This window comes from Chionomys nivalis, chromosome 7, assembly GCF_950005125.1.
Source record: "Chionomys nivalis chromosome 7, mChiNiv1.1, whole genome shotgun sequence".
Taxonomy (NCBI): Eukaryota; Metazoa; Chordata; class Mammalia; order Rodentia; family Cricetidae; genus Chionomys; species Chionomys nivalis.
In genome coordinates, this window is record NC_080092.1 from 76146280 (window position 1) to 76173135 (window position 26856).

Here is a 26856-nt window from a genome sequence, read left to right on the forward strand (position 1 = left end):
TGTTTTGTTTTTTTTGGTTTTGTTTTTGTCTTTGAGACAGGGGTTTATTTGCAGCCTGGGATGACAGACCCCTGCCCTCCTGCCTGCCCCCTTAAGTCTCACCGACTCTTCAGTCGGGTGTGGGCAGATCTTTTTACTGGTCAGTTCAGGGCAAACCACGACCCACCCAAATTCTGGAGGGGACGTCATGATTCAAAATGTCCGAGCGGATCATTATAGCTTTACAATACTCATTTTACTGTGAAAGAAGTTAACCCTCGGAGAACCTAAGGCCTCCACAGTTACAAATATGTTTGATAAACTACTGAGTTCGTCCCCTCAATCCACGGCTCTCTCGCAGAGCATCCAGCTTCTAATCTGGAGTAAGTACCGTCTTTAGAGAATCTAAAAGCAAAGCAAGCCTCTCTCCCAGTCGACCTGAAGAGCAGCAGCTTTGGATTGTGGCTTTCCACCCGCATCTGCGCAGGGGTCCCCACAACGGCCGAACCCAGTGGCACGCCTGCAGGGGGCGCGGACGGGGCGGGGCCAGTCAGAGCGTCCTCCGCGTCTCCAGGGACAACCTAGGCGCTACCCTCTGCGGGCGCTGCGACGGTTAATCAGATTCCCGACGGAGGGGGCATGGCCACCTGCTGCAGGGGCCAATCGAAACCCTGGGAGGCCCTATATGCAAATATGGGGGCCGGGCGGACCCGAGGTTAGGAGGGGCGCGGGTTGGGGTCGCGGTACCGATCTTGTGGCAGCCAAAGGGAACCTGGCTCCTTGCACCGGTGAGGTGTGGGCCAGATAGGGTGGATCAGAGTCGTCCAGCCGGGGAGAGCCGGGGCAGTAGCAATCGCGGGTAAGGAAGCTCGGAAACCGGGTGCTGGCCCTAAATCGCCACCTCCTGGTGCCGTCTCCCTAAATACTGGTTGTACCCAGGGCCACCCCTCTGGCTTTCTCGGAGGCGTTCCACGAAGTCAGCCTCTTACCCTCATGAGGCTCCGGATGTAGTTCATCACTTCTCTGTCCCTGATGCTAGTACTCACTTCTCGCTCTTTCCGATTTTTCATACCTAAGGCAGCCTGGGGGCAGGCCCTTAGTTACCAACATCTCTGGGACATCTTCCCTCCCCCTTCCCCCGGGTCCGTCATCATTTTTCTTCCTTTTTTTTTTTTTTTTTTTTTTTTTTTTGGTTTTTCGAGACAGGGTTTCTCTGTGGTTTTGGAGCCTGTCTGGAACTAGCTCTTGTAGACCAAGCTGGTCTCGAACTCACAAGATCCGCCTGCCTCTGCCTCCCAAGTGCTGGGATTAAAGGCGTGCGCCACCACCGCCCAGCCTTCTTCCTTTGTCCGAAGAGTCCTTCCAGAAAGACAGTTTTGTTTGTTTATTTTTCATGCCTTGAATAACCCTATGCCTACATCGACCCGTCCTGAATAATCTTCTACCTTCGAGAAAGTTATCTAGAATTTGAGCCCCAGGGAAATAGATCCTTTACATTTGAGAATGAAAGGGAACTAAATGTTCATTAATTACTGTTATGTGCCAGGAGCTCCATCAATTTTATTTAGAGTTTGTACCAGTTCTATCATCGTCGTTGTCATCATCATTTTGGGGTGCAGGGGATCGAACCCAGGGACTTGGACAGGTGCTTCAACACTGACCCCCTCCCCATATCCTAACTTGACAATATGGTACTTATTTTGAGCCATGCACAGCTTGAAGAGCAGTAGAAATACTAGCTGGGTCTTTAAAACGAGATGAATAGTGTCCATTTATTTAGGACAGCGAGGTATAGAGAGGCTGTTACCCAGGGTCCCCACTGTAGAAAGCAAGAGAGTGCAAGGCATGGCTGTCACTCATCTGTCATCCCAGCCTCGTGGGAGGCTGAGGCGAGAGAACTTCAAACTGGGGTCAGCCTAGGCTGCGTAGGGAGACCCTGTGAAGAGGAAAAGCCAATAGAGGAGGGATGTGGACCCAGGTTTGTCTTGGCTAATATTCTCCTGTGTGTTGTGGAGGAAATGGCTGGCCATGACCCTGGCCTGAAAACTGCATTTTTAAAAAATAATTAATTTACTTTTATTTTACGTGCATTAGTGTGAGGGTGTCAGATCCCTTGGAACTGGAGTTGCAGACAGTTGTGAGCTGCCATGTGGGTGTTGGGAATTGAACCTGGGTCCTCTGGAAGAGCAGCCAGTGTTCTTAACTGTTGAACCATCTCTCCAGCCCTGAAAACTGCATCTTCAAAACAAACAAATGTATGAAAGAAAGAAAATTGCATCTTCTAATATCACAAATTTACCCTGTTTCAAGCAGAATAAAAGGTGACATCGGAGTGGGCAAGAATCTTACTGTCTCCAGTATGTCTGGCTGGCCTGTTATCTCGGCACTAGCTGGACTGCCTGGGTAGATCTAACGAAATCACTAGGTCCTCCTCCGGTTCCTTTCTGAGAGTCTTGCTATGTTTCTCAGCTAACCTGGAGCTTGTCATGTAGCCCCAGCTCTCAGCCCTCTTGCTGCCTAAGCCTCCCGAGTCCTGGGCTTACACACAGGAGCCACTGTGCCTCCAGGTGTGACATTTCTATCCTCCTGGTGCTCCTGTATTCACAGAGAAGATGAGAATGAATAGGGAAATGATAACTCTGGCCAGGCGGTGGTGGCACACAACTTTAATCCCAGCACTCGGGAGGCAGAAGCAAGCGGATCTCTGTGAGTTCGAGGCCAGCCTGGTCTGCAGCGTGAGTTCCAGGGCAGCCAAGGCTGTTATGCAGAGAAACCCTGTCTCGAAACCTGCCCACCCACATACACACAAAAGAAAAAGGAAATAATAACTCAGCTGTTTGTGCTCTGTTTATTCAGAAGGCTAAGCCAAAACTAGATCCGGAGAGCTCACTGTCACTCTTTTTTTCTTGTATCCACTGGATATTTTCCCCACAGTTGGCTGGAGACCTTCATAAGGAATCTGCCAGTAGGGAAATGACGAAAAAGGGTTGATGAAGGAAAGTCTATTGTTGAGGAAGGAGAAGGAAGTCATAGGCAGACAATACAGGAAAGCCTTTGACTATATGTGTTCCTGCGGACTCAAAAGTGTGGCCTGTGAGACTGGGAGATGAAAGAGCTTGGCTGACTGTTGAGATAGCGCCCCCCATCGTTCATGTTAACCCTCCAACCATCCTTTCCTGCTGTGGAGGGGACTCTGGTATTCGTTCAGTCTTGCAAAAGAAAGCGCTAAAAAGTTTTCCGCCCTTTGGATCAGTGCCAAGGGACGAAGTGTAGAAAGCATTTACAGTCCCTCACAAGTGAACACAAAAGCCTGCTTGGTGGGAGATCAAGGCCAACCAGCCTGGGTTAGACGAGACCCCAAGGCACAAAGCAAAAACAAAAACAAAAAAAAAAAAACGCAAAAAACAAACACAAACTTTCCCTCAAAAAAAAAAATAAGTAAATAAAAGAAAAAGAACCTAGTTACCAACTGTTCTCCCAAACAACCTGCAGAACGTTTGCTCTGGCCATGGCGGTACTCATTGCTTCCCCCTGGTGGCCAGCGCATGGCACTGCCATGCTGTCAGTCTACGATTGGCTTGGAAGGTCTCAAAATCAAACCCATGCTACCATGGGAGGAGGAGTCATCAGTGTTTTTTGGTCTTCTGTTTGCGGGGGGGTTGTTTGCTTTTGTATTTTGGGTTTTAGAGACAGGGTTTCTCTGTAGCTTTGGAGCCTGTACTGGCCACTCACTTTGTAGACCAGGCTGGCCTAGAACTAACTCACAGAGATCTGCCTGCCTCTGCCTCTCAAGTGCTGGGACTAAAGGCGTGCGCCACCACCACCCCACTTGTTATGTTTTTGAGGTAGGGTCTCACTATGTATTTCTGGCTGGCCTGCAACTTTACAATTAGACCAGGCTGGCCTTGAACTCACAGAAATCTGACTGCTTTTGCTTCCCAAGTGTTGCCATTAAAGGTGTGTATCATCTTGCTTAATGTGTGTGTATATCATATATATACACACACACACATACATATATGTTTATATACATACTTTTTGCTTGTAACCCAGGCTGGCCTGGAACTCCTGGTGCTCCTTTATCAGCCTCCCACACGCTTGAGTTGAAGGCACACAGCACCGTGTCTGACTTTAACCTTCTCTCCTGAGCTCTCCTTGGGTCTTGGTTTATTTTGTCTGCCTGCTGTCTTCGCTAAAAGAAAGACAATGGACAGGAGCTTGAATTTTGGTTCTGTTTTCTATGACTTGGTCTCTTAGCTATGGTCAGTTCCCCTCCCCTAATCCAGGCGCGTGTTGGAGTGTGCAGGCTTTTGCCCGAGAGAAAGCTGTTCCGAGAGTAAGTGGGTGGTTGATTAGACTTTCTTCAAGGTCTCTCCCTCCGGTAAAGTTGAGGAATTTCTTGAGATCTTAGAAGCTAAGTGTGGTAGTACAAGCTTGTAATCCCAGCACTTGGAGGCCAGGTGACCATGAGGACCTGAGTCCCCTGTGCATCTGTGATTCCAGCACAGGCGGGGCAGCGACAGGCAGATCTCGGGTTCACTGAACCAAAATGGCAGGCTGCAGTTTCAGTGAGAAATCCTGCCTCAAAAAATGAAGTGGTGAGCAATGGAAGACATTGACCTCTGACCTCTACCACATGCACGCATGGGCAGATGCACCTGCACAAATGTAGACACACACACACACACACCACATATGCACAGACCAAAAAAGTCAATTCTTTGAGTGCTGCTATAAACAGAGCTACTTGCCACGTGGTTTCTGTGTCATAGACACTACAAAAATGTGAAAGAAATATTAAGGAGAGAGTCACTCGGCTGCTCGTAATTGTTGGCATGAAGGAATGTAGACCTACTTTGACAAGAGAAATAGGAATCTGTGTTTTTAATAAAAAGGTGCATTTTCTACTTGGAAAGTACTCCTACTGAGCAACTGTAGCAATAGCCAAACTCTCCTATGAGTCAGGGGGATGCTTCTGCAGGCTAGATTTGGGGTGCAAGTCCGCAAATGATGTTCTTTTAGGAGTCTTTGAAGAGAAGGCAGAAGGATTCAGTCTTGGGCATGAAACAGGTTGCAGAGTCTAAGGGGAGAAAGCAAGGGAAGGGGGGCATGGTGGCTCACATCTGTAATTCTAACTTTTGGGAATCTGAGCCAAGAAACAACAACCACCAGGGGCTGGGCGTACTGGATCCAGGTTTGGTTCCCAGCATCCACGTGGCAGCTAGCAGTTATTTGTAACTTCAGTTCCAGAGAATCTGCTGCCCTCCTCTGGCCTTCACAGGCACTGCACAGATGTGCTGCCCAAACAGATGCAAGCAAAACACCCATACACATTATAAAATGAAAATAAATGAGGACTGGAGAGGTGGCTCAGAGGTTAAAAGCACTGGCTGCTCTTCCAGACGTCCTGAGTTCAATTCTCCGCAACCACATGGTGGCGTACAACCATCTATAATGAGATCTGGTGCCCTCTTCTGGTGTGCATGCAGAACACTGCATACATAATATATAAATATGTAATTAAATAAATAGATACATCTGAAGAAAGTGACCAAGCTAATTTACATGAAGAAAGAAAGGGCATTTGCATGTAGCAAGGACTGTTGTTTGCCATTTTGCACCTGTCTCAGGTTCCCCCTAGGTGGCTCTTGTGTGTAGCCTAGAGTACAGGCCAGGCCGGATGGAGGCAGAAGGGCCATGATGACCCATCCCTCTAAAAGTGCATGGGTTTGGTCTCCTGTTCTGTGTGCTGGGGCTCTGCCACACAAGAGCAAACGGAGTCTGACTGTGTGTGTTTGTCACGGGGCCCCATCACTTAAGCCACTCTGGTCTAGAATTCATGGTTTGCAGCCCCACAACTGCTTTTTTTTTTTTTTTTTGACACCCTCGTGTTCTGTTCTTTGAGGCAGATGTGATGTACTCTTACCACTTGGGGCAAGGTCCTAAAAAAAGGCAACAACAACCCACAATTCCAGAGTTCAAATTTGGGGTCAGTTTTTCCCTAAGTTAACATTAACCTTTAGGTAAACGAACCACTCCTATACAAGGGCTTGGTGAAGAGGCGCATTGTTGAAGGCCTGGGGAGTGGAACTGGTCGTTCCTGTGAGGAAGGGAGCAGCCCAAGGCCAAGACTTGATGTTCCCCTGTTCTCTTGAACGGTGCCAAGTTCACTGGGGACGTTGACTCATATGACCAGCAGAGATTTTCTCAGTCGTTTGTCCTGAGGGCAACCATGTTTTCCAAGAGTGAAGGAATAAGCACAACCCTTGGCCAGTTCTGTCCTCCTTCCCAGGGATGGTGGTGGGCATTTACTCATGAGATGTATTTGAAAATCCTTGGCAAAGCCATAGCAATATGTCGCACGGCGGGTCATTGTGAAATTATTCATAGGTGGCCTTCATAGTCAGAATTTTACCTGTCACCACCAGGTTAGGGTCAGGCAAAGTGAAAGGGTGCCGTGGTGTCAAAGACATAGCTGTGGGCTTACAGGTGTTGCCTAGAATTAGCGAGTTTGGATGGAAAAGGGAGATAATTCCTAGGAGATCCAGTGGCCCTGGTGAGACTGCTATAATTGCCTATTGCTGAAGATAGTTAGCTGAAATTGTTAAAATTCCCTTGGGATGTAACATGGTGAACACACACACATACACACAAAACCAGGAGCTACATAACCTTCTGAGCCATTTCATCCCTGAATATTGCCTTTTTATTATTTTATTTTATTTTTGCCTTTTGTTTTGAAGACAGAGTCTCGTTGTCCAGGCCTCTACTAACTTCACTGAAGATGATCTTGAACTCCTGACCCTCCTGCAGCCACCTGCCAAGTGCTAGGATCGCAGGCTCAAGGATCAGCTTCAAAAGCTGGGTGTGGGGACACACCTGTAACCCCAGCCTTTGGGGGGAATGAGAAAGGAGAATTGCCATGAGTTGCAGTCCAGCCTGGGCTACATAGTGAGATTCTGTCTCAAAGAAACAGACAAACAAGAGACAAAATAATCCCCAAAGAAGTAAAAGACTCTCTGTGCATGAAAATGTGTTTTTTGTTTTTCTTCTTTAGGAGATGGGGTTCAGGGATCCTTCTGCCTCAGATTCTGTAGTAGCCGAGACTGTAGCCACCACCCCCAGCTTGACAATGTGTTTTAGGATATTTAGATAACATCAAAATTGGAAGCAACTTATTTGTCCAATAGTAAGGAAAGGGTTGTTTCACTTTAGGCACATTCCTTCTATAGAATGCTTCATGGCCATTAAAAGCCAGGAATATGCTGGCCATTAAGATGACTCGGCAGGTTAAGTGTGCTTTACCAAAAGCCTGACTACCTACCTGAGTTTGAATCCAAACTCACGTCTAGGGACATGCAAATTTTGCCAACATAAATGGGCCTTTACCTTTATGGTGTGACATTAAATGGGCAGAAAGAAGCCATAAAAATAGTTAATATAATGTCAGAATAATTACAATCAGAATTTAAGAATTAAAGAGAATTCATAGCCAAGGCAAAGTTGCTTTGTTAGAGTAGGCAAGCCACAGGTGGTGTCTACTCTCCTTTTTTTTGTTGGTTGTTTTTGTTTGTTTGTTTGTTTTCTAAGACAGGGTTTCTCTGTGTAGCCCTGACTGTACTGAAACTTACTCCGTAGACCAGGCTGGCCTCGAACTCACAGACATCTGCCTACCTCTGCTTCCTGAGTGCTGGGATTGAGGACGTGTGCCGCCATCACCCAGCTGCCCTCTCGTTTTTTTTTTTTTTTTTTTTTTTGGTTTTTTGAGACAGGGTTTCTCTGTGGTTTTGGAGCCTGTCCTGGCACTAGCTCTTGTAGACCAGGCTGGTCTCGAACTCACAGAGATCCGCCTGTCTCTGCCTCCCGAGTGCTGGGATTAAAGGTGTGCGCCACCACCGCCCGGCTGCCCTCTCGTTTTTAAGGTCGTCTTTAACATGATTGCACTAATAATCTGAATGATAATAATCTTTTTTCCCTTTTTAATCCAAAGAATAGAACAGGTAGCAAGTGTGTGGACAGAACAGGTAGCAAGGAGCAAAAGGCCTGTGGCCATCAAAGGAGAGGGGCTGGGGTGATGAGGGTGGTTGGGGGAGGGGAGGAAGTGGGAGCAGTTTATGGCCATAGGAGTCTTACTTATGAGGGTGTAATCTGAATGGGGCCCAAAGACCGGCTTAGGTAGAGGGTGGACTAAGTGCATTCCTAAAGAGCTGTGGAGGATGAACACTGGATATATTTTAATATATATTTGGGGGCTGGAGAGATGTCTCAGCAGTTCAGAGCCGGTACTAGTTTTCCAGAAGCCCTGAGTTCCATTCCAGCTCCGTACCCACATCCATGGATTTACAACCACCTATGTGCCCTACCTAATTCATGCCTGCGTCCTGCTGTGTGGAAGACTGAACGTAGCCTGGCAACGGTTAACAGACTCAGCCCGCCTCCAGTGCACCCTCGGGACTCAATACCCTTAGCTAGGAAAACTTGAGGCTTTGTTCTGAGGCTGTCTCCAGACACACGCTTTAATAATAAGATTGTTTACCAGCTGGTACCGTGCAGAGCCGCTCAGCCTCTCTCCGAAAACCCCAGATGGCCAAAACCAAGGCCGCAGTTGGCTAAGTGAGTCCCCAAGGTCAGAGCCCTTGGCAAAGGTGAAATTAGCGTGCACCGAGAGCTTAGCTGGAGAGGGCTACATTTTTTATAAACTACTGTCCGTTGTCTGGGAACCCTGGTTCACCGCCCAGATGAGCAAGGGAGGAGGGCCCCCTGCAGGTGGAACCACGCAACTTCTGTTCGCTTTGCCCTCTCTCCAGGGAGGGCTGGTGTTTCCCCAGAGCCTCCTCCAGGGCTAGGAAGATGCCACAGTGCCTGACTTCCTCGGAAAGTGAGGAAGGGGGCGAAGAGAGGGAGGAAAGTTCTACAGAAGATCTAGAAGAGCTGAAAGAACTCGTCACCCTGGCTTTTGTGAGAGAGAACACACAAAAGAGGCTTCAGAATGCCCAGCAGCATGGCAAGAAGAGGAAGAGAAAAAGGTTAGTATCGGAAAACGAGGAGGCAGGGTGGGGGAGATGGGGACGGGGTCAGTGTTGATAAGAACAGGAAGGACCGGAGGGAAGAGGGCCTTGGCGGCTGAGAGGAGAAGGAGACCCCACGGGCTTGGCTTGCCAAGATCACACTGCTTTCAGTTGACATAAAAGAAGCCACACTCAGTGTATCCTGTTTTATGGAATCTCATAATAGCGTGTATAACCTGGAGTCACACCTTGTTCTAGTGTTCGCGCTATTTGTGTGTAAGTGCTTTTTAAAGACTGGGTGGGGAGGGAGCTCCTTGCTGAAGGAGTGTAAGCGCAGCGCGGGTGCGTGCAGGTCCTGGGAATTTGACATACTTCCAGGGAAACAGGACCACGGTGACTTCCAGCCCCCGGCTGCAGCTTGTGCGTTCTGGTTCTGGGTTCACACTCGGCTGTGCCTTGCCGAGAGCTTCTCTACTTTTTAAATAGCTTCCCTTAGTTGGGAGAGAAGGAGACAGTATTTCAGCCAAAATGTGTGATTTTTAAAATCCCTGTCCCTGTTGAGCTGATGGTGTAAAAGCAGAGGTACCATGGGAATGTAGCTTAGAGTTAAAGACTGTTTACCTTTCGGGTGGAAGGGCCTGGGTTCAAATTCCATTGCTGACAAAATTAAAAAGAGGGTGGGGGCAATGATGCTAACATGAAGCCGAAAGCAAAATTAACCCTAATTGTAATTCATAGACAGTAACAGAATGTATAAGTATATACAAATAATAACAGAATAGATAAGTGATAATGGAACTACAAGTCCACAGTTCCTGCCACTCTGCACCCCTTTGCACCCCCATCCTCAGTGATGGGATTGGGTAGGCTTGCGGGCTCCCTGTGGCAGCCGGGCCATGTGTGTCCGGTTCCAGCCCCGTGTTTTGGTCAGGGGATCTGTCTCTGTCTTGCTGTTTGCCTTTTTCTCTTTTCCAGATGATTGGTGATCAATTTATCCAACTGCCGGTATGACAGTGGTGAGCATCTGTGTTCAAGGGATCCAGGCTGGGGACCGAAGGGCGGGAATGGGTCACCCCTGTGTGTTCCCCGAGGGTGAAAAACAGAGCCTCAAATCCTTGGTTCTCCTGGCTCCACAGACTGTTAGAGGAAACTGGGAAATCTCATTCTAGGAGTCGCAAGTTTGGGCCACAGTGGCGTGCACCACTTATAGTGTTAATTTATGTATGTATGTATTTGTGACAGGGTTTTACTAGGTAGCTCAGGCTAGCCCGAGGCTCATCGTGTTTTCTCCCCACCAGTTTATCTCAGTGATTAAGGCTGGCTCTAGATTATGGCTAACGATTGCTCTACATTCAGGGTTTAGTGTTTGGCTTGAGGCCTGCTTCCTGGGAAAGGGAAGCCAGGCTAGGCCTGACATCCATCCCACACAGCCTAGGATATTTCCACTGTTACACCCTTTCACTGCCCTGCCTACGAGGCAAGATGTCTTCCCGTCCCCAGGAGCCAGCTCTCTTGTTGCAGTACTCGGGTCTGGGAGCGCATGGAGCTCATGTCTGCTTCTGTGACCCGCAGCCCTTTCTTCCTTCAACACCTCACAGTGCGCAGGGCTGCCCAGCAGTGCGGCCTTCGAGAGGCCGGTGACAATGATGACTGGACTCTCTACTGGACCGACTATTCAGTGTCGCTTGAGCGCGTGATGGAAATGAAGAGTTACCAGGTGCGTTCCTCCCCGGATGGGTGGCGTCTAGCCAAAGCTGACCCCATTTTGATCACGGCCCTCCTGCAACCCCGCTTCCACGCAGCCAGAACTGCTTGTGAATTCCGGCTTCCTTTGCAGAAAATCAATCATTTTCCTGGCATGAGTGAGATCTGTCGCAAGGACTTGCTGGCCCGGAATATGAGTCGTATGCTAAAGCTATTTCCTAAGGACTTCCACTTCTTCCCTAGGACCTGGTGTCTTCCTGCTGAGTAAGTCCTCACTACTTGCTACTTCTGTCTCTTCACCGCTCTTCACCCTGATTCCCTGGCTGCCACTCTCCCTTCCCATATTACCTTCTATATTCTTCCTACTGTTCGGAGAGAAAAAGGTAAGGGGTGTGTCCAAGGCTGAGAAAACACAGGCTCTGCCTGTAAAATAAAATGACCATTAGCGGCTGAGTGCCCTGGAGGTTGGACCCACAGTGAGGATGAAAGTTTGTTCTGACCTTGAAAGCTGTTGGATTTGAACTTATTCCAACCACTTCCTTGTGCAGTTTTTGAATTTCTAAGGAGAAAGTGAGGTTGTGGTTGGGTCCTAGAACAGGAGCAAAGAAGGCTGCCTAGCCTGTCCCATTTGACGGCATGAACAGCCACCAACCCTTCCTTCCACTCCAGAATGTGCAGTTCTCTAGATCAGTGGTTCTCAACCTTTCTAATGCTGCGACCCTTTAATACAGTTTCTCGTGTTGTGACGACCTCAACCATAAACTTGTTTTTGTTGCTACTTTATAATTGTAATTTTGCTGCGGTTATGAATCAGATTGTAAATACCTGTGTTTTCCTCTGGTCTTAGGTAGCCCCTGAGAAAGGGTCATTCAACCCCCAAAGGGGTTGCAATCCACAGGTTGAGAACCCTGCTCTAGATCCTTCCCTAAGTAGCAAGAAAAAAAAAAAAAAAAAAAAGACCTGGGGTACAATGAGGCCTCGTGAAAGGGTGGTGGTGGTGAAGAAATGTCACCTTCAGAATTACATTCAAACGGACTAGAAAGCTGAGTCGGCAACTAAGAGCACTGTTGCTCTTGCAGAGGACCCAGGTTTCGGGCCCGGCACCCACACGGTTCATATACGTACTTCTAGGCAAAACTCACACGTAAAATTTTAAAAATCTAAGAAGATGTTTTTTTTTTTTTTTTTTTTTTTAAGTTTTTCGAGACAGGGTTTCTGTGGTTTTGGAGCCTGTCCTGGAACTAGCTCTTGTAGACCAGGCTGGTCTCGAACTCACAGAGATCCACCTGCCTCTGCCTCCTGAGTGCTGGGATTAAAGGCGTGCGCCACCACTGCCCGGCTTGACCATGTCACTTTTAATTTAGTTTCTTTCTTTCTTCTGAGTACACTTTTTTTTTCTTTTTTGAGACATGGCATCATGTAACCCAGGCTGGCTTTGAATTTGCTTTGTAAATAAGGAGGTTCTGGAGCTGCTCTTTAATCCTTTGCCTCCACCGCCTGAGTGCTGGGATCATAGATGTGTGCTATTCTACCCAGTCTGTATGGTTGTGGAGACTGAACCCGGAGCTTCGTGCATGCTAGGCGAGCACTCTATCCGCTGACCTCCACCTCCAGCCTTAAGCATACTTTCTTCAGACTACATTCAAGGGTGTGATTTGCCTTCCTGGCCTCCTGGCTTCAGTGGAGGCATCACAGGGAGACACTAAAGTCCAGACAGGAGGAAGCGACATTTGTCCGAGTCACATTTTTGTAAGCCGGGTGCAAAACTCCAAATCTCCCATGCATAAGCCCAAGTCAAGCTACCTGGAGCAACTCACATCACCCAGGCCAATTTCTGTCATGTAACTAAGGAACACATGAGACACGTCTCATTATTCACAAGGTGGACATGATGGAGATGAAGAGACAAAACCAGTAACGGGTTACACAGCTGGGATGTGGTGTAGGCTGGGTTCGAAGCCAGTGTCAGTTTTCCTTAAAGCTCAGTGTCTCCCACTGCTGGACTACTGCGTGTCTGTCTGTCAACACCAGGGCTTTGTCCCATCAGTAGCTTCTCTCTTCTGTTTTCATAGAGAGTCTCCTGGTGCTAGAAAAAGGGCTCAACAGTTAAGAGCACTTACTGGTCTTCCAGAGGACCAAGGTTCAATTCCCAGCATCCACAGATATGGTGCCTCACAGTTGCCTGGGACTCCAGTCCCAGGGGACCTAACACACTCTTCTGGCCCCCCCAGGCACCGGACACACAGACACGGTGCCCAGACAGACATGTAGACAAAACACCCATACACATAAAAGGAATGAAGATAAATAGTTTTCCTTCGCCTTGCTCCCGAGCTAACGGTGTGTCTTGTCCCCTCCCTGCTATGGCAGCTGGGGAGATTTGCAGACTTACAGCAGGTCAAGAAAAAATAAGACATACATTTGCAAACCGGACTCAGGCTGCCAAGGGAGAGGCATATTCATCACCCGGACGGTGAAAGAGATCAAGCCCGGGGAGGATATGATCTGTCAGCTTTATATTTCAAAGGTACTTCCTCGCCGCCGTTATGGATTTATTGCCCACAGCAGCTTCAGGCTCTGTGGGACAGAAAGCAGTGGAAGGCAGAGGCGGAGATGAAACTGAGTCTGCCTCGTGCCTTGGATTTGCTCAGACCCAAGCCTTCTGGGGTCACCATGTCCCTCGCTCGCCCTGGCAGTCTCTACCACTGATGTAGCCTCCCCAGGCTGACCTCCCCCTCGAGTGGATGAAAGCGTGGAGTGTGGGGGGGTCCGCCTTACTTGGGAGAGGGGAGTCATCTGAAAGAGCTCATAGTCACCAGCTTTTCCCCGTGCCTGGGGCAGAGGGAGTCACAGACCACAGTGATATAGCCCACTACAGACAGGGGTCCTTCTAGAAGTGTGGGTGAGAGGAGGAAGCGCTGGCCTTCCCAAGACAAAATGTCCAGGAGCCCCTTGCAAGAAAAGCATCTGGAGAGATGGCTCAGTGGTTAAGAGCATTGCCTGCTCTTTCTTTTTTTTCTTTTTTCTTTTTTTTTTGGTTTTTCGAGACAGGGTTTCTCTGTGGTTTTGGAGCCTGTCCTGGAACTAGCTCTTGTAGACCAGGCTGGTCTCGAACTCACAGAGATCCGTCTGCCTCTGCCTCCCGAGTGCTGGGATTAAAGGTGTGTGCCACCACCACCCGGCTTGCCTGCTCTTTCAAAGGTTCATTTTTTTTTTTTGCTTTTTTTGAGACAGGGTTTCTCTGTGGTTTTGGAGCCTGTCCTGGAACTAGCTCTTGTAGACCAGGCTGGTCTCGAACTCACAGAGATCCATCTGCCTCTGCCTCCCAAGTGCTGGGATTAAAGGCATGTGCCACCACCACCCGGCCTCTTCCAAAGGTTCTGAGTTCAATTCCCAGCAACCACATGGTGGCTCACAACTATCTGTAATGAGGTCTGGTGCCCTCTTCTGGCCTGCAGACATACACACAGACAGAATATTGTATACATAATAAATAAATAAATAAATAAATAAATAAATAAATAAATAAGAAAAAAAAAAAAAAAGAAGAGCTCTTGGAGAAGGCACCTGTGATGTTGCCCTGGAAACCACGGGTCTTGTCTTGGAAGGATTTCTGAACTGCTCTGTTCGGTTGTTCAGGAACTCAAGACACAGTGTGGTTGGGTGACCTCCCCAATGCCTCGTCAATGTCAGGACCCAGAGAGACCAAACCTCTTGATCCTGCTCCCCACACTGGGCATGCCCACACTTTATACCACTAGGCAATGCCGGAGCTGGCTCCAAGAGAGAGGTGGGAGCTAGCCGTCTTTCCCTGTGACTGTCACCTCCAGATGCTTGCATGACTTCTCTCCTCTCCACCCAGCCCTTTATCATCGACGGGTTCAAGTTTGACTTGCGGGTTTACGTGCTGGTGACCTCCTGTGACCCTCTCAGGGTTTTTGTGTACAATGAAGGACTGGCTCGCTTTGCCACCACCTCTTACTCCCACCCCAGCACAGACAACCTGGTGAGCTGACATGCTGCCTTCCCTTTTCCCTTGGCGCGAGGGCATCCTCAGATACCACGGAGCTGGCAGACACCCCATGAACACTTATTGTGTTCCAGGTTCCAGGGGTTTCTCATTTAGTCCTCCCAGGAGCCCCCCAAGATAGGGGATTTTTTCCCCGTTTTACAGATGAGGTTCAAACCTGCAGGGTATAGGGGACTTGTCTGGGGTCACTCAGCTAGAAAGTGGGACGCATGGCCAGGCCTTCCTGACACCAGCACCAGAACTACAGTACAGAGGTGCTCAAGGAGAGAAGGTCACGGGTGGTTTCCAATCTTCCTCTCCCTCCCTCAGTCTCAGAAAGAGTTGGAATCTCTTGTACTCCAGGCTATGGGATAGCCCTTTTTACCTCCTGTCCGCCCCTTACGTATGCCTATAAATCCCTTCCCCCATCCCTTTAGGCTTTAGGGACGATGGAGTGGGGTGGGGAACAGTGCATGGAGAGGACACAGGAGGCCCGTGCTTCAGCCTGACCCCCAGTCTTGTGTCTCTTTCCCCAGGATGAGATTTGCATGCACCTGACGAACTATTCCATCAACAAGCACAGTTCCAACTTCGTTCAAGACGCTCATTCTGGCAGCAAGAGGTAGGAGGGATAGATGCTTCACTCGGCTTTCCAGGGTTCTTCCCAAACCCACTCAGACCCTACCAGGATTTCTGCCTCGGGTCACACGATCTGGCAAAGCCGGCTTTGCCTCTCAGCCTAGAACAGACAGTTCGTCTCATGTCAGAGTTCTGGGCTGTTAATCATTAAAAGGAGGCCATGCTGTAAACCCTGGGAGGCTGGGAGGAGGGAGATAAACTGAACGGTTTCCCCGGCAGAAAACATACACACACTGAAACATACCTTGTGACAGTTGCCCTCTTGATGTTTCCAGACCAACAGTCTTTAGGGATTGCTAGGCTGCCAAGTGAGAAGGACTTGGCAGCTGTGATCCCTCGCGCTGTAGTTCCCTGGGGTGTTGGTCCATTACAGATTCTCAACCCATGTGTCATGATGCCCTGGAGTCACCTGACCCGTGGCCAGCCAGCCTTCAGGTTGGGGAAATGAAGGGATTCCTGAGGGTTTGGGTTTCTTCCCCCCATAAGCAGCTTTTCTGCTCGTGGTATTGCCTTAGCAGCTTGCGTTTGAGAGGAAGGTAGACCGAGTTGTATGAGCTTGGCTGGGCAGAGATGGGGAGGCCAAGAGAGCATCAGGGTGCCGGTGCAGGTGCCTGTGTGTTTGTTGTTGGGTTTTCACCACCACGCTGGCCAGGGCGACACCAGAGCACTCAGGAACTTGGGTAGGGAGGTGTTAGGTCCTATCTCCAATTCACAGATGAGGGAACTGAGTCACAGAGAGGTTAAACTGCCCAAGGTCACACCACTCAGCTCTGAGTGCTACAATTGGGTTGATCAGCTCTGTTCACTGTGCCAACGTCATGGAGCAGGGAGGCATAGGGCATCTTAGTACATGGACTATGACTGGTAGAGCCTTCTTGGGAGGAGGATGTGTGTGTGTGTATAGGCGCGTGCACGTGTTGTACCAGAGCTGGCCTCAAATTTGCTTATGGTTGAAGGTGATCGTCTTGCCTTCACTTCCCCAAGTGGTTTTGTTTGTTTGTTTGTTTTTCAAGACAGGGTTTCTCTGTGCAGCTTTTCAGCCTGTCCTGGAACTAGCTCTTATAGACCAGGCTGGCCTCGAACTCACAGAGACCCCTGCCTCTGCCTCCCGAGTGCTGGGATTAAAGGTCTGCGCCGCCACCACCGCCCGGTCCGCTAGTATTTTTGAGACAAGTCTTGATATGTAACTAAGGCTGGTTAGAAGGCATTCTGTAGCCCAGGGTAGCCTCAAATTCCCAATCCTCCTGCCTCGAGGGCTGAGATTGCAGGTGTGAATTATCATGCGCAACTTCAGCCACGCTGCCATTTAGAGGGTGCCAGTGCTGTGTCTGAAACTGTCACTTCTTCTTCCCACCCAGTGCGGGTGCCATGGAGCCTCCTGCACTGATGTGTGTTCAGCATCCCTGGTGGGGCAGGCCTGCCAGTCACCCCTACTTTGATCTTTATCTGCAGAGTTAGCCTAGACAAGTTTCTTTGTCTCCGAGCCTCCATCCCTGGATTTTAAGATACAACCAATGAGATAACCTGCCCTGTCCTGCCCTCTTCATGGTGTCCCTGTGAGACTCAAGTGACCTGCGCTGCAGCCTAGAATTCTGGCACTGCTAATTTCCTGTAGTCTAGGAGACTTTATTTGCCTTCTTTAATAATAATATTTCCAGGTATTGTGGTGTGGCTGGCATACGGTGGTGCTGGGTCCTAGGACTCAGGGGCTTTCTAGACTGAGGCAGGAGGATTATAAGTTTCAGGCTAGCTTATATGGGTTATATAGAGATAGAAACACACACATTTAACCCAGGGCCTCTCTCATGCTACACAGGTGTTCTTGTATGGAGCCTCACATACCGCCCATCTTCTCCTCTCTCCCCCTCTGAACTCTGATCTTCTCTGGGTCAGCTCTCCTTTGGAGCAGTCATCTGCCCCCAGGGCTTCCACCTTGGCCTCTTCTGGCTCAGTCTTCTCTCTCTCTCTCTCTCTCTCTCTCTCTCTCTCTCTCTCTCTCTCTCTCTCTCTCTCTCTCTGTCCCCTAGAGGCCCATCTCTCCTCAGCTCGGCAAGTGTGCCAGAGAGCCTGATTTTATAATAGAGCCACACCCACAACCCTTTCAACCACACACAGATTAATCCACTTAAGAGGGCAGAGGCCTTCCAAAGGACAGGTCTCCCAACAGTATGGCACTGGAGGCCCTGTTTCTAACGCTTGAACTTGGAGGGACATATTCAGCCTGTAATGCGTCCTGCTCTTCAGTGTGCTTCTCTTATTGCCCCTTACTCCTCCCCCCTTCCTTTCTCTTTTTCCCATTCCTCCTTCCTCCTCTTCTTCCTCCTCTCTCTTTCTCTTCTTGAAAGGCCTCCTCCCTCATGCTCTCTTGTCTCCTCAAAGTTAGCAACTGACGCAAACTGAGGCACTCCAGGCTCCCCCCACCTTCTCTGTGGGGTTCTAGGTCAGTGGGAGCAGGACTCCAGTCGGTTGGAGAGGAAAAGAGAAAACCTGTGAGCACGGAGGGACTCTGGTCAGACACCAGATATTGTCATCTTTTGGCGTGCCTGGCACAGACCCGATGTTAAAGTGAATTGAGCCACCGCTGGGCATCAGGAAATTCCCAGGCAGAGTATATTCATGGTGATGGACCCTGAGTCATCAAGAAAAGGTTATGTTGTGCTTTGTAACCCGTGTAGTCTATTCCAGGAAAGTTTATTTGCCAATTAGGCAAATTAAATGTTATTTTTCCTACTAGAAAGTCTTGGCTTTTCCAACAATATAGAAATTCCGTTTAAGCACAATGCTTCTACCTGACGAAGGAGGGGAGGGAAATGGCCTTTGTGTTGAGAACTTTTGCTCATCTGTCCTTACATAAACACATCCTGGGTGTTTCACGCATGTTGATTTGTGGTCCTCGGGTTTCCTAGGACAGAAGTGGCAGCTGTACAGACCTTCACTTGCACGACCCTTAACATCAGCTCCTTGGCTGGCAGGCCTGCTCCTTCTTTTCTGACCTTAACTGGACTTAACTGCAGTCCAGTGAGATGACTTTTAAAAAAAAAAAAATATATATATATATATATATGTATATATATATATATTTTGCCAGGCAGTGGTGATGCACACCTTTAATCCCAGCCCTCAGGAGGCAGAGGCAAGTGAATGTCTGAGTTCTAGGCAAGCCTGGTCTACAAAGCGAGTTCCAGGACAGCCAGAGCTACACAGAGAAACCCTGTGTCGTTTAAAAAACCAACACTGAAACCCAAAACTTTTAGCTGGGCCTGGTGGCTCACATTTTTAATCCCAGCATTTATGAGGCAGAGGCAGGTGAATCTCTGGGTTTGAGGTCAGCCTGGTCTGCAGAATGAGATCTAGGATGGCCAGCACTACATAGAAAAACCCGTCTTGAAAAACAAAGAAACAAAATTTTATTTATTATGTATACAGTGTTCTGCCTGCATGTACACCTGCAGGTCAGAAGAGGGCACCTGATCTCATAGATAGTTATGAGCCACCATGTGGTTGCTGAGACTTGAACTCAGGACCTCTGGAAGAGCAGTCACTGCTCTTAACCTCTGAGCCATCTCTCCTGCCTGGTGAAACAAAATTTTAATTACATTTATTTATTGGGGGGGTGCCATGATGGGCAGACGCCATGATGCCACAGTGTACCTGTGAGGACAGAGGACAGTCTATAGGAATCAGCTCCCTCCTTCCACTGTGTGGATGCTGAGACCAAACTCTGGCTGCAAGCCTTGGCAGCTGCCTCTCTCTATAGCTGGGTGACCAGGCACCGCAGGCCACCAGAGATGGAGAGGTTTCCGGGACCGTGGGACTTTGTGTTTAAATTGGGGACAGTAAAGATTGCCTGGGACAGGTAGTGACTCTAGGTATGGAAATGCCTTGGGGCTGCTCTTGTCTGTAGGTGTGTCCTAAAGCAGGATTTTGTTTTCAGTGATCCCAGAATCTCCTCAGAGGACGGAAGTGTGACCAAGGTGTCAGTGTCCTTCAAAGGCCCCCACATGGTTCTTTCTTTCTTCCTTTCTAGACAGGGTTTCTCTGCGTAGCCCTAGCTGTCCTGGAACTTGCTCGGTAGACCAGGCTGGCCTTGAACTCAGAGATCCGCCTACCTCTGCCTCCCGAGTGCTGGGATTAAAGGCCTGCGCCACCACCACCCAGCCATCCCACGTTTCCAAAGGTCACCAAAGGCTGAGAAACTTACTGCTGCCAAAGCAGAAGCAAAACAGTAGTGAGTGTGTGTGTGTGTGCGTGTGTTTGTTCTTGTAGCTCTCCATCCAATACCCAGCCCTCTTTCCAGTCCACAGATGCTTTTATTTTTATTTTTATTTTTTTTTAAAGAATGATCCCAGGCTAGCTGGGCGGTGGGGGCGCACGCCTTTAATCCCAGCACTTGGGAGGCAGAGGCAGGCGGATCTCTGTGAGTTCGAGACCAGCCTGGTCTACAAGAGCTAGTTCCAGGACAGGCTCCAAAACCATAGAGAAACCCTGTCTCGGGAAAAAAAAAAAAAAAGAAGAATGGTCCCAGGCTGTGTATCTGCCTGCCCTGAGGTTCTGGATACCCGAGGAGTCTGCCGCTGTGACTCCTCCAGGGCCCCTCCCATTTGGATCCAGCCTCAGTATCGCTCTGGATTCTGGGTGGTCTTCAGCCCTGCACCTGGAGCCTTCGTCTCCAGAAGTTTCTGGATTTCACCATGCTGTGCACGGTGTCGCTGACTGGGAGTAACTCTCCTGCCTGCCTGATGCCCTGTACTTCCTTCTCAGGAAACTCTCCACCTTCAACTTGTACATGAAGACCCACGGTTATGACGTCGAGCAGATATGGAGGGCCATTGAGGATGTCATCATCAAAACACTCATCTCAGCTTACCCCATCATCAAGCACAACTACCACACCTGCTTCCCTAGCCACACGCTCAACAGCGCCTGCTTCGAAATCCTGGGCTTTGACATCTTGTTGGACCGCAAACTCAAACCCTGGCTGCTGGAGGTAAGGAAGTTAGGGGTGTGAGCTGTCCCCGCTCCTGGGGACTCATCTTCCAGGCTCACTTGTATTGTTTCAATCAATCCTGCCCCTCCTTCCCCTGGTGCTTGCTGTTCCTGGGGTGTGATGCATAGCTTGAGAAGTGGCCACCAGAGGGGGGTAGACGGCGGGAAATTAGAGAATTCCTTGTGCCTTCTTGCGGTCCAGCCAGCTTTACAGCTGCCTCCAGTCTCAGGCCCAGAGTGATTGCGACGACCATTCTGCTTCCTGTGTTCCCCACAAAGAGGCTGTTCCTTCTCAGCGTTGCCTCCTGGCTCTCGAGGACCTGAGCAACCCAGTTCCAGACACCAGTCCAGGGGATTCAACCCCGTGCGAGAGTGGAAAGAGGGAGAGATTTCTGAGCAGCTTCACTTCCTGACTAGATTGATCCTCTGGAACCTTAAGCAGCCTTTCAACATGCACGAGGAACAAGGATACGGAGTTGTAGCTGGAATACCAGGGGCTGTGACCTCCCTTATACTAAACCCTTATTCTCAGGTCCATGAAGGGGGCACCATTTGGAGCTCCCACCCCAGAGAGAGAACAAGCGGCAGCAGCGAGCCTCCAGAAGCTGCTGGAAACCCACAAATGTAACACAAATGTAAATGGGCAATATTGACTATTTGTGGGCAGGAACTAGGCTTCTGGCCTTCTTCAGCTGTCTCTTCTAGAGTGAATCACTCTGCTTCCAAACTTAGAGTAGGCCTCTGTATTTCTCTCTTATGCTCTCTCCCTCTCTCTCTCTCTTTACAGTTTTTTAAAAATGTATTTATTTTTAATTTATGTGCACTAGTGTTTTGCCTTGTATATATGTCTGAGAATGCTGGATCCCTTAGAATTGGAGTTACAGACAGGCGTGAGCTGCCATGTGGGTGTTGGGAATTGAATCTGGGTCCTCTGGGAGAGCAGCCCATGCTCTTAACCACTGAGCCATCTCTCCAGCCCTCCTTCCTTCCTTCCTTCCTTCCTTCCTTCCTTCCTTCCTCCTTTTTTTTAATTAATTAATTTATTTATTAAAGATTTCTGCCTCCTCCCCGCCACCGCCTCCCAATCCTTCCTTCCTTCCTTCCTTCCTTCCTTCCTTCCTTCCTTCCTTCCTTCCTTCCTTCCTCATCATGTAGCCCTGTTTGTTTGACCTGGAACTCACTTTGTAGACCAGACTGGTCTTAGACTCAGAGATCCACCTGCCTCTGCCTTCCTAGTGCAGGGATTAAATAAAGCATGCGTCACTTCCTCTGGTGTTCTTTTCTCTTTTTCTTTTCTTCTCCCCTCCTCTTCCACAACCCCCTTTTCTTTTTGCTTTTTAAGACAGAGTTTCTCTATGTATAACTAGTTACATAGATCAGGCTGGTCTCGAACTCAGAGATCCACCCACCTCTGCCTCCCAAGTGCTGGGATTATGGTGTGCACAGCCACTGCTGGACTCACTTCTCTCTTCTTCCCTTCCCTTCCTTATTCCTCCCGACCTTCCTTCTCTCCTACCTTTTGTTTGTATTTGCTTGTTTATTTGAAATAGGGTGCCGTTTCAGAGCACAAGTTATTCTGGAACTTAATGCATTGCCTAGTTTGGCAGGACTGAGACAAGAATAAGGGGCTCACGCCTGTAAGCCCCCTCAGGAGGCTTGCGGCTGAGGCTGAGGCAAGAGAATTGTCACAAGCTGAGGCAGGCGCATCTCTGTTCCAGGTCGGCCTGGCCTACATCCTGAGTTCCAGGCCAGCTAAGGCAATAGAGAGAGACCCTGTTTCAAAAACAAACAAACAAAATCCCACCTGCTTACACTGGAGGAAATTCTACTTCCTGCCCTCCCTGCTTTCTTCACAATGGCTCCAGTGTTGACCTCTCTCAGCTCCCTGCCGATCACCTTGACAGCCGTGGCTGTGAGGCAGGCCTTGGTGGTGCCTGGAGGTGGCATCTTGACCTCACCTCCGCTTTCACACTGGTCTGCCTCATCCCCAAATGCTGTTTTGTCCCCACAGGTCAACCATTCTCCAAGCTTCTCCACTGACTCCAAGCTGGATAAAGAGGTGAAAGACAGTCTCCTCTACGACGCGCTGGTCCTCATCAACCTGGGGAACTGCGACAAGAAGAAAGTCTTGGAGGAAGAGAGGCAGCGGGGACGGCTCCTGCAGCAGTGCCCGTCTCGGGAGATCAGGTGCGGCAGCGCCCCGTCCCCACAGCTGTGACTAAAGTCTACCAATTCTGTGGCCTCTCTGTCACCTCCTTAAGCTTTGGGGCTCTGTCTGTGAAGTGGGACTGCACTTACACGAGCTAGTAGGGGACTGAATGCCATCATGGTATGAAACTTTACCACAGTGCCTGGCACCATAGTTTGTTAGAAGTTAAGGTTCTAGACTGTTGGGCCAGTGAGATGCTGTCAGCTGGATGACCTGAATTTCAGCCCTAGAGTCCATGTGACAGAAGGAGAGGACCAGCTCCCCCAAGTTGTCCTTTGACCTTCGTGTGCCCTCTGTGGCATGTATACATATATGCATACGTATGTACTAAATAAATACATTTTTTTTAAAAAAAAAAGTCCTAATTGTATCCTATTGTGGAAGCACTTGAATAGTAAGCCTAAGGTCCTGGGAGAGAGAGAGAGAGAGAAAGAGAGAGAGAGAGAGAGAGAGAGAGAGAGAGAGAGAGAGAGAGAGAGAGAGAGAGAGAATATGGTTTGGAATTGGTAGGAAGAAATACCGGTCTCAAGCTCAGGGCATTACCTATAGTAGGCAAACAGCAAACACTCAATCACTGAGCTACATTTCCTGGCCTTGCTGTTGTGGTGGTCTTCTTCGTCTTTTTTTAATTTTTGATACAGGGTCTCTGTTGTAGTCTTTAACACATGCACGTGTGTGTGTGTGTGTGTGTGTGTGGTATGTGCACAAGTGCAGAGGCCACAGAAGGCCATCAGGTATCTTATTCTGTGTATCTCATTCCTTTGAGACAGGGTCCCTTCCTGATTCTGGAGCTAGAGAGCTGTTCAGCGAGCCCAAAGAGCCTCCTGTCTCCACCCACTTCCGCATCAGGGTTTTAGGCTGGTTGCACGCATGCGCATGCTTATGTCTGCTCAGCCACGCATGCTCAGCCACGCCCAGCTTTTTACGATACTGCTGGGCTCTGACCAAGGAGCCTCAAGCTAGCAAACCATCTTTTCAGCCAGTCCTTGGTTTTTATCTTTTGGAGTTTTGTTTACTCTTTTGATGCATTCTTCATGTGTTCTTGTTTTGTTTTTTGAGGTAGCATCAAAGGTACCTCAGGCTCCCACAGAATTTGCAATCCTCCTGCCCCAGCTTCAAAAGTGCTGGGATTAGAGATGTGTATCACCATGCCCAACAGAGTGGATCATTGCTAACAAATGGGAATCCTGTATGGAAAGCTGCTTTACGGTGGAGAATTTAGCAATCTGAACAGTTCTGCTAAGACTGTGTGTGTCTTTGTTCCTGGAAACTGGAGGTTAAAATGGACACATATAATTATATGAAATAAATTGATTAGTATCATGTGTGGAGTTAGACATTACCAGTATAAGAAACCAAAGAATTCTTGTTTTTGTTGGAGAGCAAGCTTTGTCAACTCGACCTGTTGTGTGCTGACAGAAGTTGGCGCTTTGGCCTCTCCTGGGGCAGCATTTGCACTAGAACCAGGGTCTTCCTCCTTCAGAGAGATTCTGCCCCCAGAAGGCCCTGAGCCTGGTTGCTTTTCAGTTTGCACCACCCCTTCTCAGAGCCTAGGACAGTACATCACGTGTCTGCTCACGGCCACTTTATCATGTGATTCCTGCTCTATGTGCCGGGTGGGAAGGAGGTAGAGTGTCGTGCTGTGTGGTTCTGTCCAAGGAACAAGGACACCATGATTCCCATCAGGAGACTGTCATGGGGAGATTCGACTGGCTGGGGACAGCTCCAATTAGATCCAGAGCCCAGGGTCCCTGCTGCGGGGGACCCCAGAAGGCCTTGTACGGTGCTGCTGTCCCTGATGCCCTCAGGAAGAAGGTGTCAGCTGGCACACCGAAGGCCTCCTTTGTGTTACTTGTCTGGAAAGCTCAGTGGTTTTTGACAGGAAGCTTCTCTACCTGAGCTCCTCCTGGGGGGTGGGGTGAGGATGCTTCAGAGCATCCTGGCTCACAAAGGCTCATTAAGTCCATCTCAGAAGTCCTCACATTTAGCAAAATACAAGCTGCTGTTCTCCAGAGAGGGGCAATGGGGGCCGTGAATGGGAAGGTGGCCACAGTCTGCCTGGTCTGACTGTGCCAAGGCAGAGGTGATGAGACTTGGGTGGAACTGTCAGGCCTTGCAAGCGCCTCCCTGGAGCAATGTGACGCCGGCTGACCTAGGAGTGCTAGAACCCGGGTCCCAAACATTCTTGCTTTTATTTGGCAAATCCTGATTGACCACTGTTACATGCAAGGCCCTTCCAAGATGGCACCCAACTTGGACATGACCCTTCCAAGAAGACACAAGGGCAGCCCTGCATTCACTTTCCCAACAGGATGGAAGAGGTCAAGGGTTTCCAGGCAGTGCGGTTACAGAAAACCGAGGAATATGAAAAGAAAAACTGTGGCGGGTTCCGGCTCATCTACCCGGGTGTGAATTTGGAGAAGTATGAGAAGTTCTTCCAGGACAATAGCTCCCTCTTCCAGAATACTGTTGCTTCCCGAGCCCGAGAGCTGTATGCCCGGTAGGAAGACTTCCGCTCAGGCCGAGGTGGGCTGGGGATTGTTGCGACCACCTGTGCTAGATCTGCTCCACTGGGTGGCCCAGGTGGTAGGGAGAACTTCCGGGTCTCAGTTCCCAACCTTGCAGTGACAGAAGAGCATTCGGTCCGGGTCTCATAAAGACCAGGAACTGGAAGATTCCACAGTGCAGTGAGTGGACAGATGCCCCGCCCCACTGCCCAGAAGTGTGTTATGTGTTCAGGCTATATGAAATCCGAGCGCTCAAAGGGAGCCATCCGATTAGGTCCACTTCCCACCCAGTTCCCCATCGATGAGAGGGGATGCCAGAGCAGAGACTAGGTCATAGAACAAGATGACCCCAGAGGATTACCCTGTCTCCTGACTCCTGAGACCAGGTGATATGCCCTGGTGTACCACCTTTCGTCCAGTCCCAGGATTCACTGGCCAGAGAGCCCAGCATATGAAGTGACCCAACATGGGAGCCCCTGGCCTTAGTCCTCCTACCCAAGCCCTCTTTCCAGGGAAGGGGGAAGTAAATGCCCCCCTTACTGTGCGATCTGCCTTGAAAGGGTGCTATTCCCTAGCCTGGGGATGATCGGAAGGATGGCTCCTTCTTACCCAATGCCGTTCTTGGCCTTCAGTCACGTGTGCAGGAACCCTGTTTCTCCATCCCATCTATTTCATTTTACTTTATGTCTGTGGGTGTTTTGCGCATGTACGTCTGTGCGGTGTGTGCATTCAGTGTTTGCAGAATCCCCTGGACCTGGAGTTACAGATAGTAGTGAGCTGCCATGTGGGTGCTGGGATTTGAACCAGGGTCCTATAGAAGAGCTCTTAACCACTGAGCCATCTCTTTAGCCCCTCTCCACGCTGTCCATGATACTCACCTGCTCTTCAATCAACAGGCAACTGATCCAGGAGCTGAGGCAGAAACAGGAAAAAAAATCATTCCTAAAGAAAGAAAAGAAGACAGAGATGCCGGGCGAGTCTGTGGGTGAGCAGGCAAGAGACAGGATCCTGAAAACCGGGCAACAGAGACAGCAGCAGAAGTGCAAGACAGCCATCCATCCCCCCAAACAAGTAAACTCAGATGAGGGGGGTGTGTGTCTAACAAGCACCCTGCCCCAGCTCGGGCCGATCCGTGGGAGGGTACCACGGAGACCTCTGCTCCGGGCACAGACTCACTGATGGGCTGCCCAAAGGGCTGAACTACAAAGAAGGGATCTAGAAGGCACACAGACCTGGCATGTGTTAGAGGATCCCTCCATCCTGACAGTAGAGAATGCTCACAGGTCTGTCTGTCCTTTCTGCCTCTGGAAGTAAGAGCAGCCTCGCTGTGCTGGGGCCTGACCTGAGCCCCGTAGGGAGTGTGCTCCACAACCACACGTATTTACTGCCCTCATCTCCGACCTGGCTGGGAATGGCCCTCGGGCAGGCTCCTGAGGAAGGCTGCTGGGAGACATAGTCCTCAGAATACTCCTTGGGGATGCCTGAAAAGGGGCTCCCTGCCTGCTCGCTCTCTGCACAAGGTGGCCCAGCCCTTGGTGAGCTGCCTCATTGTCCTGGGAGCTAAGTCTGTGACTTCTATTTCGTCCACCTCCAGTTCTTAGTGAATGACTTTCTGTACATCTCCGTACCATTCTTGGGTTTTGTTTTTTGTGTTTTTTTTTTTTTGCTTGTTTAAGGTGAGGGTCTCGTGTAGCACAGGCTGACCCCAAACTTGTTCTGTAGCACAAGATAATGTAGAACTGATTCTCCTGCTTCCACCTCCTAAGTGCTGGGATTACAGGTGTGCGGGCACAAGGCCTGGTTAGTAAAGCGCTG

At 49.5% G+C, this 26856-nt stretch overlaps 1 protein-coding gene across 1 annotated transcript in view; it reads left to right on the forward strand.

The window, feature by feature from the left end:
* Positions 1 to 800: 800 nt before the first annotated feature.
* The window catches only part of Ttll6 (tubulin tyrosine ligase like 6), a 35126-nt gene continuing 9070 nt past the window's right edge, over positions 801 to 26856 (forward strand). Inside the window, 12 exon segments of the mRNA XM_057774110.1 lie at positions 801 to 838; positions 8787 to 9005; positions 9963 to 10003; positions 10586 to 10704; positions 10825 to 10955; positions 13062 to 13218; positions 14554 to 14697; positions 15237 to 15322; positions 20101 to 20326; positions 22337 to 22512; positions 24846 to 25034; positions 25938 to 26112. Coding sequence (XP_057630093.1) covers positions 8830 to 9005; positions 9963 to 10003; positions 10586 to 10704; positions 10825 to 10955; positions 13062 to 13218; positions 14554 to 14697; positions 15237 to 15322; positions 20101 to 20326; positions 22337 to 22512; positions 24846 to 25034; positions 25938 to 26112 — 1620 coding nt within the window. The 5' untranslated portion in view covers positions 801 to 838; positions 8787 to 8829.